The sequence below is a fragment of the Cydia pomonella genome, chromosome 26, assembly GCF_033807575.1.
Source record: "Cydia pomonella isolate Wapato2018A chromosome 26, ilCydPomo1, whole genome shotgun sequence".
Classification (NCBI taxonomy): domain Eukaryota; kingdom Metazoa; phylum Arthropoda; class Insecta; order Lepidoptera; family Tortricidae; genus Cydia; species Cydia pomonella.
Genome location: NC_084728.1, coordinates 7,849,249 through 7,866,552, shown reverse-complemented (window position 1 = coordinate 7,866,552; position 17,304 = coordinate 7,849,249). Strand labels below are relative to the sequence as shown.

Sequence of the window (17,304 nt, the reverse complement as noted above, 5' to 3'; positions counted from 1 at the left end):
AAAAACTTTAGTAATTTTAAATGAATTATTAATTGTCACATGTTTTTCCTATGTATATAAAGTAAGACAAACTGACAATCACAATATAAATTCCTAAGAATTTACCACGCGTAGTTTTAAGTGAAATTGTATATTGTGAGATAAATAAATCATATCATATCATATCATTATTGTCGTGTTTTAGCGGACGGGAAGTTATTACTGTATTGTTTTTTACTTTTTTTAAACATATATCCACTAAGAAAAAGGCAAATAGCCAATTAATATAGCCGCGGGCTGCGTCTACACGACGCAATCAGCATCATTTCAAGCTATAGGATAGAGTCGTGTAAGACCGACGTGTATGATCGTGCGAATACTGCTTAAGAGTCCTTATTCCTACAGACGAGCGTATTTTGTAAAATGCTTCCTTTTTCATTCAAGATTACGACGTAACTATTAGTATTTATTCAAAAACTGATAACGTACTTAAATAATCGTTTCCTAAACTAGGGGCTCCAACAGTTCAAATTTTCATTTTCTCTTTTAAACCTCTTTTTTAATGAGGTTTTTTGGGAGTCTTTTCCAAATTTTGCAGTGAGATGTGGCGTTTCGGTTCTCAATTTTGCTATAAAAAAGAATCATTTGGTACATGAATGACTACAATTTGATTCAACATATCTCGTACGAGGGGCTGGAATGATTAACAATCGAAGATTCATTTGAAAAAACTGTTAAAATACCTTCCGAGTTTTCTTCATTTTTTTGGCGAAAACAGGGTTTTATTATATTTTATTTCCGCAAATTGTACGCATATTTTGCTTTAAAAATAATATTATAGCAAACTGTAACTTTATGTTAACCTATAAAAAAAAATCGTAACTATGGGACCTACATTGCCGTAAATTTATATTTTTTTAAAACACGTATAAATCACGCAGCAGCGACGCCCCGCTCTCAGTCCGCGCGGAGCGCGCTTAGAGGACGGACCTGTGCTCGATTGTCAGGCATTCGTTGCGATCGTAATCAGCTTCGGAGTTCCGAGAAGTGCTATATACTGCGATTAGAAAATCTTAATAAAAGTTCATTTTTTACAGTATGCCTAACAGACTCGCTTATTGATGGATTTTCAGTGTTACTTTTTTTTTAATACTAAGTCGGTGGCAAACAAGCATACGGCCCGCATATGTACGCCTGCAACTCCAGAGGAGTTACATGCGCGTTGCCGACCCTAACCCCCTCCCACCCCTCGTTGAGCTCTGGCAACCTTACTCACCGGCAGGAACACAACACTATGAGTAAGGTTCTAGTGTTATTTGGCTGCGATTTTCTGAAAAACGCATTTTCACTTGAAATTAGGTTAGGGTTTGCATTATTATTTTTGACCCGGATGAAGTCCAAGTTCTCATGATGGAGTCAGGAGTTGGTTGGTAATTATAATCCCATCGTGTTTGGGCTCAAAAGATTTGCCCTGACGAACACCATCGATCTAGATGAGGTCCAGGGTCTCATGATGGAGTCAGGAGTTGGTCACTAGAACTCCTAATCTACTCATTATAATTCCATCGTGTTTGGGCTCAACAGAGTTGCCCTGATGAGCACCTTCAATCTAGATGAGGTCCAGGGTCTCATGATGGAGTCAGGAGCTGGTCACCAGAACTCCTAATCTACTCATTATAATTCCAACGTGTTTGGGCTCAAAAGATTTGCCCTGATGAGCACCATCGATCTAGATGAGGTCCAGGGTCTCATGATGGAGTCAGGAGTTGGTCACCAGAACTCCTACTCTACTCATCATAACTCCATCGTGTTTGGGCTCAATAGAGTTGCCCTGACGAGCACCTTCAATCTAGATGAGGTCCAGGGTCTCATGATGGAGTCAGGAGCTGGTCACCAGAACTTCTAATCTACTCATCATAACTCCATCGTGTTTGGGTTCAATAGAGTTGCCCTGACGAGCACCATCAATCTAGATGAGGTCCAGGGTCTCATGATGGAGTCAGGAGCTGGTTACCAGAACTCCTAATCTACTCATCATAACTCCATCGTGTTTGGGCTCAATAGATTTGCCCTGATGAACACCATCGATCTAGATGAGGCCCAGGGTCTCATGATGGAGTCAGGAGTTGGTCACCAGAACTCCTAATCTACTCATCATAACCTCATCGTGTTCGGGCTCAATAGATTTGCCCTGACGAGCATCATCAATCTAGATAAAGTCCAGGGTCTCATGATGGAGTCAGGAGTTGGTCACTAGAACTCCTAATCTACTCATTATAATTCCAACGTGTTTGGGCTCAAAAGATTTGCCCTGATGAGCACCATCGATCTAGATGAGGTCCAGGGTCTCATGATGGAGTCAGGAGTTGGTCACCAGAACTCCTAATCTACTCATCATAACTCCATCGTGTTTGGGCTCAATAGATTTGCCCTGATGAACACCTTCGATCTAAATGAGGTCCAGGGTCTCATGATGGAGTCAGGAGTTGGTCACCAGAACTCCTAATCTACTCATCATAAATCCATCGTGTATGGGCTCAATAGAGTTGCCCTGACGAGCACCATCAATCTAGATCAGGTCCAGGGTCTCATGATGGACTCAGGAGTTGATCACCAGAACTCCTAGTCTATTCATCATAACTCCATCGTGTTTGGGCTCAAAAGATTTGCCCTGACGAGTACCATCGATCTAGATTAAGTCGAGGGTCTCATGATGGACTCAGTAGTTGGTCACCAGAACTCCTAATCTATTCATCATGAGACCCTGAACATCATCTAGATTGATGGTGCTCGTGAGGGCAAATCTATTGAGCCCAAACACGATGGAGTTATGATGAGTAGATTAGGAATTATGGTGACCAACTCCTGACTCCATCATGAGACCCTGGACTTCATCTAGATCGATGGTACTCGTCAGGGCAAATCTTTTGAGCCCAAACACGATGGAATTATAATGAGTAGATTAGGAGTTCTGGTGACCAACTCCTGACTCCATCATGAGACCCTGGACTTCATCTAGATCGATGGTACTCGTCAGGGCAAATCTTTTGAGCCCAAACACGATGGAATTATAATGATTAGATTAGGAGTTCTAGTGACCAACTCCTGACTCCATCATGAGACCCTGAACATCATCTAGATTGATGGTGCTCGTGAGGGCAAATCTATTGAGCCCAAACACGATGGAGTTATGATGAGTAGATTAGGAATTATGGTGACCAACTCCTGACTCCATCATGAGACCCTGGACTTCATCTAGATCGATGGTACTCGTCAGGGCAAATCTTTTGAGCCCAAACACGATGGAATTATAATGAGTAGATTAGGAGTTCTGGTGACCAACTCCTGACTCCATCATGAGACCCTGGACTTCATCTAGATCGATGGTACTCGTCAGGGCAAATCTTTTGAGCCCAAACACGATGGAATTATAATGAGTAGATTAGGAGTTCTAGTGACCAACTCCTGACTCCATCATGAGACCCTGAACATCATCTAGATTGATGGTGCTCGTGAGGGCAAATCTATTGAGCCCAAACACGATGGAGTTATGATGAGTAGATTAGGAATTATGGTGACCAACTCCTGACTCCATCATGAGACCCTGGACTTCATCTAGATCGATGGTACTCGTCAGGGCAAATCTTTTGAGCCCAAACACGATGAGGTTATGATGAGTAGTTTAGGAGTTCTGGTGACCAACTCCTGACTCCATCATGAGACCCTGGACCTCATTTAGATCGATGGTGTTCATCAGGGCAAATCTATTGAGCCCAAACACGATGGAGTTATGATGAGTAGATTAGGAGTTCTGGTGACCAACTCCTGACTCCATCATGAGACCCTGGACCTCATCTAGATCGATGGTACTCGTCAGGGCAAATCTTTTGAGCCCAAACACGATGGAATTATAATGAGTAGATTAGGAGTTCTAGTGACCAACTCCTGACTCCATCATGAGACCCTGAACATCATCTAGATTGATGGTGCTCGTGAGGGCAAATCTATTGAGCCCAAACACGATGGAGTTATGATGAGTAGATTAGGAATTATGGTGACCAACTCCTGACTCCATCATGAGACCCTGGACTTCATCTAGATCGATGGTACTCGTCAGGGCAAATCTTTTGAGCCCAAACACGATGGAATTATAATGAGTAGATTAGGAGTTCTAGTGACCAACTCCTGACTCCATCATGAGACCCTGAACATCATCTAGATTGATGGTGCTCGTGAGGGCAAATCTATTGAGCCCAAACACGATGGAGTTATTATGAGTAGATTAGGAATTATGGTGACCAACTCCTGACTCCATCATGAGACCCTGGACTTCATCTAGATCGATGGTACTCGTCAGGGCAAATCTTTTGAGCCCAAACACGATGGAATTATAATGAGTAGATTAGGAGTTCTAGTGACCAACTCCTGACTACATCATGAGACCCTGAACATCATCTAGATTGATGGTGCTCGTGAGGGCAAATCTATTGAGCCCAACACGATGGAGTTATGATGAGTAGATTAGGAATTATGGTGACCAACTCCTGACTGCATCATGAGACCCTGGACTTCATCTAGATCGATGGTACTCGTCAGGGAAAATCTTTTGAGCCCAAACACGATGGAATTATAATGAGTAGATTAGGAGTTCTGGTGACCAACTCCTGACTCCATCATGAGACCCTGGACTTCATCTAGATCGATGGTACTCGTCAGGGCAAATCTTTTGAGCCCAAACACGATGGAATTATAATGAGTAGATTAGGAGTTCTAGTGACCAACTCCTGACTCCATCATGAGACCCTGAACATCATCTAGATTGATGGTGCTCGTGAGGGCAAATCTATTGAGCCCAAACACGATGGAGTTATGATGAGTAGATTAGGAATTATGGTGACCAACTCCTGACTCCATCATGAGACCCTGGACTTCATCTAGATCGATGGTACTCGTCAGGGCAAATCTTTTGAGCCCAAACACGATGGAATTATAATGAGTAGATTAGGAGTTCTGGTGACCAACTCCTGACTCCATCATGAGACCCTGGACTTCATTTAGATCGATGGTACTCGTCAGGGCAAATCTATTGAGCTCGAATACGATGGAATTATAATGAGTAGATTAGGAGTTCTGGTGACCAACTCCTGACTCCATCATGAGACCCTGGACTTCATTTAGATCGATGGTACTCGTCAGGGCAAATCTATTGAGCTCGAATACGATGGAATTATAATGAGTAGATTAGGAGTTCTAGTGACCTACTCCTGACTCCATCATGAGACCCTGGACTTCATCTAGATTGATGGTGCTCATCAGGGTAAATCTATTGAGTCCAAACTCGATGGAGTTATGATGAGTAGATTAGGAGTTCTGGGGAGTTCTGGTGACCAACTCCTGACTCCGTCATGAGACCCTGGACCTCATCTAGATCGATGGTGTTCGTCAGGGCAAATCTTTTGAGCCCAAGCACGATGGAATTATAATGAGTAGATTAGGAGTTCTGGTGACCAACTCCTGACTGCATCATAAGAACCTGGATGGACTTCATTCGGGTCAAAAATAATAATACAAACCCTAACGGGATTTCAAATAACACTGAAACTCTATAGCACTAATGTGCGCAAACGATTGGCATCTTGACTACGCAGCATGGGTGCGTAGCCACCATGCCAATCGATACGACAACGAAACACTATCTGTCTCTCTCTCGTACTAATATGCACAAACGATTGGCATCTTGGCTGGGCAGCATGGGTGCGTAGCCAACATGCCAAACGTTTACGATACGACAAGGAAACACTATCTGTCTCTCTATCGCACTAATATGCGCAATCGATTGGCTTCTTGGCTAGGTATCATGGGTGCGTAGCCAACATGCCAATCGTTTACGATACGACAACGAAACACTACTCTCTCTCTATCGCACTAATATATGCAAACGATTGGTATTTTGGCTAGGCACTAAGCAAGTGTGTGGCCAACATGCCAATCGTTTACGATACGACAACGAAACACTATCTGTCTCTCTATCGCACTAATATACTTTATTTATACCTGCAGTCATTTAGTAACTTCTTCATTTTCCATTGGTGTGAAAGAGACAGAATAAAGAGCAAGGGTTATAGTACACTCTGTAGTCTGTACACTTAGTAGTAGTGTACATAAAAAAAAAAAAACTACTGTGCATATACAATAAAATAAAGAGTGCCCATATGATATCATATGACACTAAAATTAATGTTGCTTGAAATTATATTGAAAACTATCAAGATTATTCTAGTCTGCATTGAAACGCGCGTCGCGTTGCCGGCGCTCGCGTACCGAGCGCCAACGCCATCTATCGAGCGTTATTTCGTGAAATCGGAGAACGCTCCAAGGATTAAGGGCTCTTAATAAAATCAAAGACTATGTAACTATTATATTTTTTTAAGGATCTCATGCGTGCACATACAGCTTATATTGCACAATTATATTGAATGAACGAATACTGAATGGCAGAATAAGTTGTGCATTTAACTTTATAAAAAAAAATGTCTTTGACGTTGTTGAGGTGAAGGTTCGATTTGAGTGCTGGTTGATGCTTAAATTATGATTATTTTACCTTATTTCCTCGCATGTTTGGAGAAAAGCACTATATATGCCTCGGCAGGAACAGCGATTCGTGGATTCGTCTTCATTGTCGGACGATCGAAACTCATCCACGAATTGCCCACTCCCGGCATTCTTAATAATATGGATTTCCGCAAAGTATTATATAAACGCCTGATTGTATTAATTTTATGTTTTGTACCTGTTGTACGGTGTTGTACGCCTTAATATTCCTGTCCTGTGGTTTTTCCTTGACCTCCTTATCCTTTTCCGCGCTAGGCGACGCCCCGCGGCGTTTCTTCGGCGCCGGCGACGGCAGGGCCGCGTTCTCATCTGTCTGTTCGTCTATGTATCTAGAAAAAAAAACGAGAAAGGTATAATATACTAAGATTTGTTAATATGTATTATTAACCTGAGATCTCGCCACTGTCTCCTCTATAGAAAAAGTTATAACAGAACGCGTGGAGTAATACAAAAACGTGTAGCCGATATACATAGGACGATAAATAATTCAGTTATAGTCGTTAGTTTTCAAGCTACCCTTACGGGTAACTCATTGTCTATTGTAAGTAAAACCGCACGTGTTACTTACCTGCATAAAAAAACGATCACTTTAACCGGTTACTGAATTACAACTCTTATAAACATTGCAATAAGATTCAAAATGAACTAATGGAAAAATATGTTGAGAGGCTGTGTGGGTTACGGTTACTGAGTGCCGCATGCTACTGAACCAGTATAAATGTGTCCTTGAAATGCGTATCAAAGGCGCGTTATCGGAGAGCGCACTTACACTGGTTCTTTGAGCGTTGGACTAGCCCGCGCTCAGGTGCTAATTACAATTATTTTTGGCAGGTAGTAGCACGTGCGGTTTTACTTACAATAGACAAAGAGTTAGCCGTGGACCTGCTTGAAAACTAACGACTATATCAACATTCGCGGCATATTCTCCACTAACTTACGTGTCTTACTATTCCGTTGGTATTCTCGGGATTTTCTCTTGAATTTTTTTTTAGAAAAGGGTATTGGGCCCCGGAGATTACGTTGTGTACGTGTATTTTGTTCTTTAGGAAAAAAAAAAACAAATGTATGTCACAATCGCAAATATTATTCCTTCTCTAAAACAACATTTCGGCAAGTGACGTTTTTAATGTATGGATTTTATGTGCCATTATTTAAGAACTTTATTAAACAATGGGTATCTAATCCAAGGAGTAATGTTAAGCCTTTTGAATTAATTTCCCTGCGTTAGTTTTGTACCATTGTAAGTCTAAGCGTGCAAAATAATAAGCTAATTCCAACTTACATTCAGATATCAAAATGATGTCATTTTGTTATCAGTTGCGTTTGGACTCCCCTATTACCTACGTACCTACTTGTCCGTACATGTACTGGCGCGAGCGAGAAGCACGAGCAAATGATAGCAAAATGACATAATTCTCATAACAAAATGTTACTTTGATTTGACCTCAATGTAGCCAGTTTTGTAAAAACTAACTTCTTCCCAGGCTTAATCTTCCTGCCGCTTCTACCAACAATCTTCTTTTCCTCCTCATCCTCCTTAGCCTCCCTGTCCTCCTTCTTGGGGCACCCGCGGGGCGTCTTGAGCTCCTTGGCTTTGGGATTCGCTCCAGTAGGCCAAACATATGATTGGCGCGAGAGTATCTCGCGGTGAGATAGATTACCCGACTACCCGTCTTTTTCTATGATAATTAAAGACGGACGGGTCGCGGAGGACTTTCGCCCGTTTCTACTATAAAATATCGAGGTTTAGTTACTAACCTCTTCCCAGGTTTGATCTTTCTGCCGCTCCTTCTAACAATCTCCTCATCCTCCTTGTCCTCCTTCTTAGGGCAGCCGTGCGGCGTCTTGGACTCCTTGGCCTTCGGCGTCGCCGCCGGCTTCGCGGAGGACTTTCGGCCTCTCTGCTATAAAATATTGAGGTTTAGTTACTAACCACTTTCCAGGTTTGATCTTCCTGCCGATCCTACTAAGAATCTCCTCATCCAGCTTGTCCTTCTTCTTGGGCGGCCACGAAGCGTTTTGACTCCTTGGCCTTGGGCGTCGCCGCCGGGTTCGCGGAGGACTTTCGGCCTTTCTACTGTAAAATGTTGAGGTTTAGTTACTAACCTCTTCCCAGGTTTGATCTTCCTGCCGCTCCTACTAACAATCACCTCGTCCTTCTTCTCCTCCTTGTCCTCCTTCTTGGCGCGGCCTCGCGGCGTCTTGGGCTCCTTGGCCTTGGGAGTCGCCGCCGACTTCGCGGAGGACTTTCGGCCTTTCTACTGTAAAATGTTGAGGTTTAGTTACTAACCTCTTCCCAGGTTTGATCTTCCTGCCGCTCCTACTAACAATCTCCTCGTCCTTCTTCTCCTCCTCATCCTCCTTGTCCTCCTTCTTGGCGCGGCCTCGCGGCGTCTTGGGCTCCTTGGCCTTGGGAGTCGCCGCCGGCTTCGCGGAGGACTTTCGGCCTTTCTGCTGTAAGAAGTTGAGGTTTAGTATGAAATTAATGTACGGCTTATTTTATTTATTTTATTTTATTTTTATATAATTATGTGGGTGATTTAGTAAAAAGGCGGGTGTTTATAGCAGTGTGCGTTGACTTTGCCTTGTGCATCTTTTTTTTGACATGCTGAAAAATATAGTTTACTGTCATTCTTTTTCTTATTCCACACTTAGTTAATGCAAATGGCGTGCAGAGTTAGCCTGGTCCGACTTTGCATAATACATTAATTTAGACGGATTTCTTTGTGACACTTAATGGCAATGTAGTATCACATGGATGTGAATGTTTTTTTATTATTATTCTTATATTATTTAATTGCATGTTTGCAAAAAGTACTATAGGTATGCCTCGGCGTGAAAAGGGGTTGCCAGCCTCATAACTATCCGGTAACCCCTTACTTGCCAGCCTCATAACTATCTGGTAACCCCTTACTTGCCAGCCTCATAACTATCTGGTAACCCCTTACTTGCCAGCCTCATAACTATCTGGTAACCCCTTACTTGCCAGCCTCATAACTATCCGGTAACCCCTTACTTGCCAGCCTCATAACTATCTGGTAACCCCTTACTTGCCAGCCTCATAACTATCTGGTAACCCCTTACTTGCCAGCCTCATAACTATCCGGTAACCCCTTACTTGCCAGCCTCATAACTATCCGGTAACCCCTTACTTGCCAGCCTCATAACTATCCGGTAACCCCTTACTTGCCAGCCTCTGTTGTGATGTACTATAGAGTACATTGTGCAACAAAGGCGGTAAGTGAGATATCGGAAACGAGGATGATTAAGTGAATTAAAGGCCCGAGTTTGCAATATTCTTACCTCCGGAGTTACATACAAGGTTTTTCATCACACTTGCGAAGAAAAAACTAAATTTTAAGCAAAATAATTCTAATTCTAAAAATCGATTACGCCCATTGCCATAATATAGCTCATTACATCTCAGTTAGCTGGCATACTATAACACCGATTACGAGCAAGTGTGATGAAAAGATATTTATAGTACGGTCACGTCTGAAAATATCGATACGTAAAGTGCCAAAAATATGTATACATGACTTTATTGCCCATATATTAAGGTAGTGCCCATATATTTTTGGCACATTTTTCGTATCGATATTTTCAGACGTGACTGTACACTGTTTGCCGTCGAAAATTGGACTAATTCGAAGAAATTACCTGTAATTATTTTAGATTACCTAGAAGAGTAAACATACATAATTACATAGGTACCTACTTCAAAGCAAAAAGCAATAATTATAAAGAAGCATCACCTTTCCTTCGTCAATGACCAACGCCCCCGCTTCGTCAGAGTCCTCCACGGGTCCGTCATTCGCAGTCTAAAAACAAAACAACTACTAAAACAAGCGAAAACAAAGAGCACACTCTCATAAAATTCTGTATAACTATTTTAACAAGTTAACTACTGAAAATTAGACATAGTGTTGTCTTCAATCCGACTCCACAACACAGGCATAGCCTAGTGTGGCAGTCATAGGTTAGGAAATTTTGTACACTTTTTGGTAAATAAACTATTTTTATTTTTTATTAAGGGTGGGAACCTTTTTTTAAAATAGCGGTAAATACAAGTTTATTTTTGTTTTACTCCGAACTTTTCAAAAAAACGCGAACGTGTTAAGAACTTTATTGTAGTCTAAATAAACTGCTTTATTCAATGAGCGACGAGACGGCCGGCCAGACTGTGCCGCGTAAACAAAGACACCGACAAAGGAAGAAACCGGTATTGATTGTTCTAAACCGGTTAATCCGACAAGAACTTTATTTAAATGTTCTCCTAAAACCGGTTTTACGAACGAAACCTAATTTAAAAGGTTTTGCGCCAAGTACATGATAACGGTTTGGAAATTTAACCGGTTTCCGACACTTGATTTTAACCATAAAGAAGGTAGAAAAAGCCAGAATGCAATGAATGGCTTCGATAAAACTATGGGTACCTACCATGTCGACTGTTTGTTTTTACCATAAATATTGCTGACGAATTATCGTCGGCACGTAACGCACGTGATATGATACGATACAGTAGACGTCTCTTTCTGACATCGCGAGTTATAGTCGAATGGATATCATATCATGCGTGATAACCCGCTGTTCGGAAATAGGCAATTTTAGTAACTTTATCGTTTTGTGCGTATTGTGATGTTATATTGTATCGGTTCTTACTTTTTCAATGCAATCTATAAATAAATATTATAGGGACATTCTTACAAAAATTGACTAAGACCCACGGTAAGCTCAGGAAGCCAGAAAACGATATCTTTATTATATACAAATACGTAAATACATAGAAAACATCCATGACAGGAACAAATATCTGTGGTCATCACACAAATACATGCCCTTACCGGGATTCGAACTCAGGACCATCGGCTTCATAGACAGGGTCGCTACCCACTAAGCCAGACCGATCGTCGTTTTTTTATGTAATTTGTATGTATAATTTCGAGATCTCTATCCAATAACTTTCACTTCAGCAAATGCCTATGATCAGTTTGGTTAATACAGCAACATAAAGAACAAAGACATTTAAATGCATTCACTCTGATTAATAAATATCTACCATGCTTTTCTTAAAAACCATAATCATAATAATTTGCGAGTCAAAATAGTCATATTTACCTATGTAATTAACAGTGATTGGGGTTTTGGATGCCACACCGCGGTATATTAAGTTAAAATAGTAATATGGATACGCCTTTAAGCCCGCGATACTTATTAAACTGCACGAAATAACACCTTTTAGTGTAGATAACATATTTATAAAATATACGATATTAAATTAGCAGTTATTGAGGCGATTTTCCCCCGAGTGGCAACCAAAACCCCGATCAATGGTAATTAAACAAAATCAACACTACATAGAACACTATTCATGCTACATGCATTTTTTAGAATATTTAATACATATGTGAGAACTCTCGACAAATCAGTGCCCGTCTCAAAAGCACTGACTTTGGCTATGGACTCGGTTAATGTAAGGATTTCAGCGCATCACACTATTGGCTTGGAACGTGTGATTAAAGGCATAGTATCCTTTGGATAGTTAAATGTCGAATGAAGTGAAAAATGGTACAGAATGCTTCATGGCATTAAGTTCGTTTTTTGTACATTAAGTTTTTCTTTTGTGCAATAAAGTTTGAATAAAAAATACTAACATTTTTTTCTTGAGGGCGTTAATAAAAGTGGTCGTATCTTTTCGCTCTTAGAGTATATAAAAACAATACTTCATTCTATAATCCAATTACAAGAAGGTGATCATTGTGGTATATATTAGATTTAAAGGGGGGCCCGCAGATTACCAGTTCGCCGGAAGATATCGACCTGTCAGTTATTCAGGATTAGGCGGATCCACACAGAGCGAGAATACGCGCGAGGCAATTTCCTCGCGCACAAACCGGCCAGTGTAAACGTGTTACGGCCGAGGGGCCCGCTCGGGCGAGGAAAACGCGCGCGTCGCCTTGATTAAGGCGAATAACTGACAGGCCCATATCGTCCGGCGAACTGGTAATCAGTGGGCCACTTAAGAAATGCTGGCCTTTTCTCCTCCTATCTCACTGACCGATGACATCTGCTTTGCCTCTAAGTTTGTCTCATTTGCGAGGGTTAATCTTCATAATTTAAAGTTTATTACCCTGTTATAGTGTAATGTTTAGATAGTTATTTGTTCTCTGATATTTTTAACAGTAGCTATGATATGGTGTTAAATTATTTTTCACCTCAGCAGCTCGAACAAGCCTACTTTCGTCACTCCGGGGAGTGAGACAAGCTTTCGTCATAATGATGATGCCTTTCATTCATGAATGTAAATAAATGTGGTTAACTTTACTTGATGTGGAATTTTTTCAGCCTTTAATATGTTCTCACTACTGAGGTGAAATGTTGTATGTATCACACGAGAGCAAAGTTATTTTACATCTCGTGTTTTTGAGTTTCTCGTTACGCTCAAGATTATAATCTTTCGCTTACTCAGGACTCAAAATCAACACTCACAAGAAAAACCAACTTTCATCTCTTGTTGCACAAATAACTATTGTAAAATTTGCGCTTACTTGTAAAGCATTCTGTATACACTTGTTATGGATCTCGTGCTAGTTTTAAAACTATAATATGCAATTGTATGTTTTTCATTATATTGTACGGTATCTGTTTAGTTAGTATTTAAACTAAAAATAAAAAAAATCGTCGTCGTATTTGAGTATTTGGCGCCCTATAAATGTCTGAGAAAGTTATACAAGGTATAAATAAAGTAAATGTTACCTCATCCATGGTTTCGTCGGCGGCCGTGGTGTCAACAGCGGAGTCTGCGGTGTCGTCGGCCGTCTCGTTCATGGAGTCGTCGGCGGGCGCTGGTTCCGCCTCCTGTAACACATTACTGGTCAAACGGTTTTCTGTGGGGTTACACATTTTAATTGTTATATGAATGGGACGTTTTGAGTTCTATGTAGGTATGTTACACTGCTTCGGCTTCTGTCCCGTTATACTGAAACTTTCGGTTGATTTTCCACACCTCCGGCTTGGATTCCGATTGATTTCAAGCAGAGGTTATACCGGAGCTCGAAGCCCAGCGGCCGCGGTGCGACCAGTCTTTAACATAGGTAGATTAGGTTCTCGTTTGCCTCCACCTTCACCTCTGGTTTCAGTTCCGTTAAACTAAACTTAAAAACTCCGGTTTCGGCTTCGGTTCCGATAAAACCACCTCCGTTACGTCCCTACTTCTTTGCTACAATTTTTCAAATTTGAGATATATGTTATTTCTGCTTAGAATTTCAACCTCCTTCGATCCTAATAGGAGATAAAAATTGTTCAAAATGTTCATACATTTTTCGATTTTTCCATTCAATTACCAACATTCAAAATCTATGAAAAATGGTAAGGTTGAAAATACTCAACATTAATGGAATGCAGACAGGTGGATCAACTATTTATTTATTGTTGTTATTCTATCCCATCAGCCAGGGGACAATAAGCAAGGCACGGAAACCGGTTAAATTTCCAAACCTTTATCGTGTACTTGGCGCAAAACCTTTTAATTTCGGTTTCGTTCGTAAAACTGTTATTTATAAACCGGTTTTTAGGAGAATGCCATAATTCTTGTCAGATTAACCGGTTTTGAAACAATAAAAACCGGTTTCTTCCTGTGATTTTATTTGTTTACGCAGCACACCACCAGGCCAGACGGCCATCTCGTCGCTCGTCGAATAAAAGGAAAACCTATAAACCTAGTGTTTCATTGTGTCAGTAACATACTTAAAAATCATGGAGAATGGAAAATATTTAGAAATGGAAAAACGTTTTCTCTTTTTGTATTGATGATCACGTCGTATACTTCCCTCTTAAGTGTTGAGTAAACGTCATAATTTCACTGTCTGCTGCCAACTTATGTTGGTCTGACTCTACAAATAATTTAGAATTCCTTATTCTTACCGCCAACGCTCCAATGACCTGCTCCAACGGAACATTGTTAGCAAAGTCATGTTCAATCTGCTTCACACCATCATTGAAGTCCTTGCGCTTCACCGACTTGTTCAGGAACTTGTCCTTGTTTTCAGCGTAGTCGAATATCATGTTAGGAGGCAGGTTGGCGCTGGAATGAGAGGATGATATAAAATATAATTACACATTAACACAGGTGGGTTCATTTTGTATAGGATTTTGGGAGCTTGGCACTAATTATGTTAATAAGACACAAATCCAAATCGAATATTAAATAAGTATTTCATTAAAAAATAACCATTTATTTCCAGCTACAAGGCTCATAAAATAAAATACAAATAAACATTTATTCAAAAAACTTCTTAACTATTTATCTTAAAATTATTAAAAAATATACTATATTTGAGATTCTCACAATAATCCTTGATATTTATAACATGATATTGTTTGCAATCCTTTTTTTAATATTTTTATTTACCCCCCAAAAGTCGCCCCTATGTTTTTATTCATTTATTTATATCTATAAGTCACAAGTTTACATATGTGTACCAAATTTTTACTTAATTGTTCAAGTAGTTTCAGGACAGATACAAGTTTCTTTTAGGTAGGGAATTCTAAAACTGGAAAGGTTCTTGCAGTACAGTAGGTAATTATTGTAATTAATTAATAATTTATACTCACGTCTCCCCAGTACCATAGAAGTATACGAAATACTTCTTGCCATTCTGTTTTTGTACCTACAAATAGAAACAACAGTTAGAAATGAAACATCAATCAGATAATAAACAGTAATTATTTATTTTTAAACTTATGAACGCCAAGAACACCTAAAGTCGTTGTTACTAGTTGTGCCCACAGTGCCAAGTATATCTATAGGTGTTATGGCGGACGCTGTCAAAGTAACCTGCACACTTTCGCTGTCAAAGTAACCTGCACACTCCCTTGCACCCGGGATCTTGGTGTTTGAGTGATGTTTGTGTTTATGACATAAAGCATTCAAAGGGTTAACTAGTAAAAAAATGAGATGTTCTTGTACAGTCATAGGAAGAAACCACCAGTAATATAATATTGTACAAATAAAATTTAGGAAAGTAAAGAACTAGGCTCTGAATAAATATCTTAGGATGTAAGAACTAGTACCACAGAATAAATAATATTACTACCATACAGAAAGGCAACTTCCTACAAAAACCGAAGTTTGTCAGCGATTCAGGGACAAATCATGTTATCCCTTTCTAATGTATGGCACTATCCCGTTCGGCTATTTAGGGTTATCAAAATTCAAGTGATTATTTTATCTGTGGTAGGGCAAGCAAAGGAACGAGAAGTTCTGTCAACCCTAATAATTGCTCATAGCAATGTAAGTAATTAAGTAAGTAAATATTCTTTATTGTGCACCATACAGTTAAAAATAGACAGGAAATGAAAAAACACTTAAAAGTTAGGTAACAACAGGCGGACTTATCGCTAAGAAGAGATCTCTTCCAGACAACCTTTGGGTAGCACGAAACTATGAACTTACAACATTGAACGGGTAGTGAAGATATACATATAATTCAACAAAATGACGCAATGCTGAGACGAACAGAGCCTGAATGCCAAGAACGCCCAAATACTGCAGGTTCCCCCCACTGCTAGTACTAAGACAATACAGAGAGAAAGACTCATTTTAGATAATGGCAATTAGTTTTATAAAACCTAATGTCTAATATTTTAAATTCCATTTGTTGGTGTTCCTCTGTCATTGTTTGGGTGTGATATTTTTTTATTGTCCCGTTGAAGATAATAGTGAGGTAATAATGAACATGTTTTCATTTTAAAAGTAGTATTTTCCTGGTGTTGTGCCTGTGTGCTCATTAGTGACAGAAATCTCTTTAGAAAATAAATTTCTAACAGTTAGACCAAGATAAGTCTGCAGCAATTTTGATAGCTACTGTGCAAGTGTTACCTATGTGTCATGTCATATGACGTTTATACTAACAGTCTCACAGTACAGGCTATCAAAATCGCTGCAGCATTATCTTGGTCTAACTTTAGCCCTTTGTGTCAGTTGCATTGCACTGGGATTAAAATCCTACTTATAATAAGAGATTTATGGTAATTCCATGTGTCTAGTTTTGTATATAGAAGCACACAATTTAGGAAAATTGTAACAGAATGCCTAACTTCTATTGTCAAATTATGTAATTTAAAAGCTACTTTTCACTGTCAAGCAGGCTTCAAAAGGTGGCAAGGCTGCTATATAGTATAATTATTTACATAATTACTCTGTATCCAAGCATGGGGACGAACATTAACATGTCTTCCCGCCTAAATCTCATCTAGGACTCCATTTCAAGTCTTTTGTTTTTAAGCCAATAATTTAAGTGTAAATCAAATTTTAAGACTTACTCGAGCCGGCCATGCTGGGTATCCTTTGACTTTGGCGAATATAAAGTCGCCAGACTTGTATTCTTTAACTTTCTTGCCCATTTTCATAAAAACAACGCCGTCAATCGGTAAATATATTCGCCGATTATAATATTAGCTACAGCCGCACGACGCTATCTGCAATCACGTATTAATCAATGTGAGTCTATAATACTTGACCAGAGACCGCGTATTCGTAAAAACAAGATGAATTTCTTTGAGAATCAAAACAGACGCCAAGATAAGAATAAGAAATAACCTTAAAAAAAATCTCTCCGCGGCAAAGGAATGACGGAAAAGAAACAAACATGGCGTACGCCGATATCTGAGTTGCCAATGTAAAAAAATATAATTATTCGTAAACAAAAAACC

General features: G+C 39.9%; 1 protein-coding gene across 3 annotated transcripts in view; it reads right to left on the bottom strand.

Annotated features, from left to right (window-relative positions):
- LOC133531994 (PC4 and SFRS1-interacting protein) overlaps window positions 1-17,262 on the bottom strand; it is a 37,036-nt gene extending 19,774 nt beyond the window's left edge. Inside the window, exons 1-8 of one of the 3 annotated variants that reach the window (XM_061870463.1) lie at window positions 17,192-17,262; window positions 16,915-17,070; window positions 15,205-15,260; window positions 14,515-14,674; window positions 13,348-13,449; window positions 10,347-10,412; window positions 8,882-9,045; window positions 6,770-6,920 (exon numbers count right to left, since the gene is read on the bottom strand). In XM_061870463.1, coding sequence (XP_061726447.1) covers window positions 6,770-6,920; window positions 8,882-9,045; window positions 10,347-10,412; window positions 13,348-13,449; window positions 14,515-14,674; window positions 15,205-15,260; window positions 16,915-17,001 — 786 coding nt within the window. In that variant the 5' untranslated portion in view covers window positions 17,002-17,070; window positions 17,192-17,262. The remainder of the gene's footprint in view (window positions 1-6,769; window positions 6,921-8,881; window positions 9,046-10,346; window positions 10,413-13,347; window positions 13,450-14,514; window positions 14,675-15,204; window positions 15,261-16,914; window positions 17,071-17,191) is intronic. The other 2 variants (XM_061870464.1, XM_061870466.1) reach the window with 2 other exon arrangements.
- Between the last annotated feature and the right edge of the window lie 42 nt (window positions 17,263-17,304).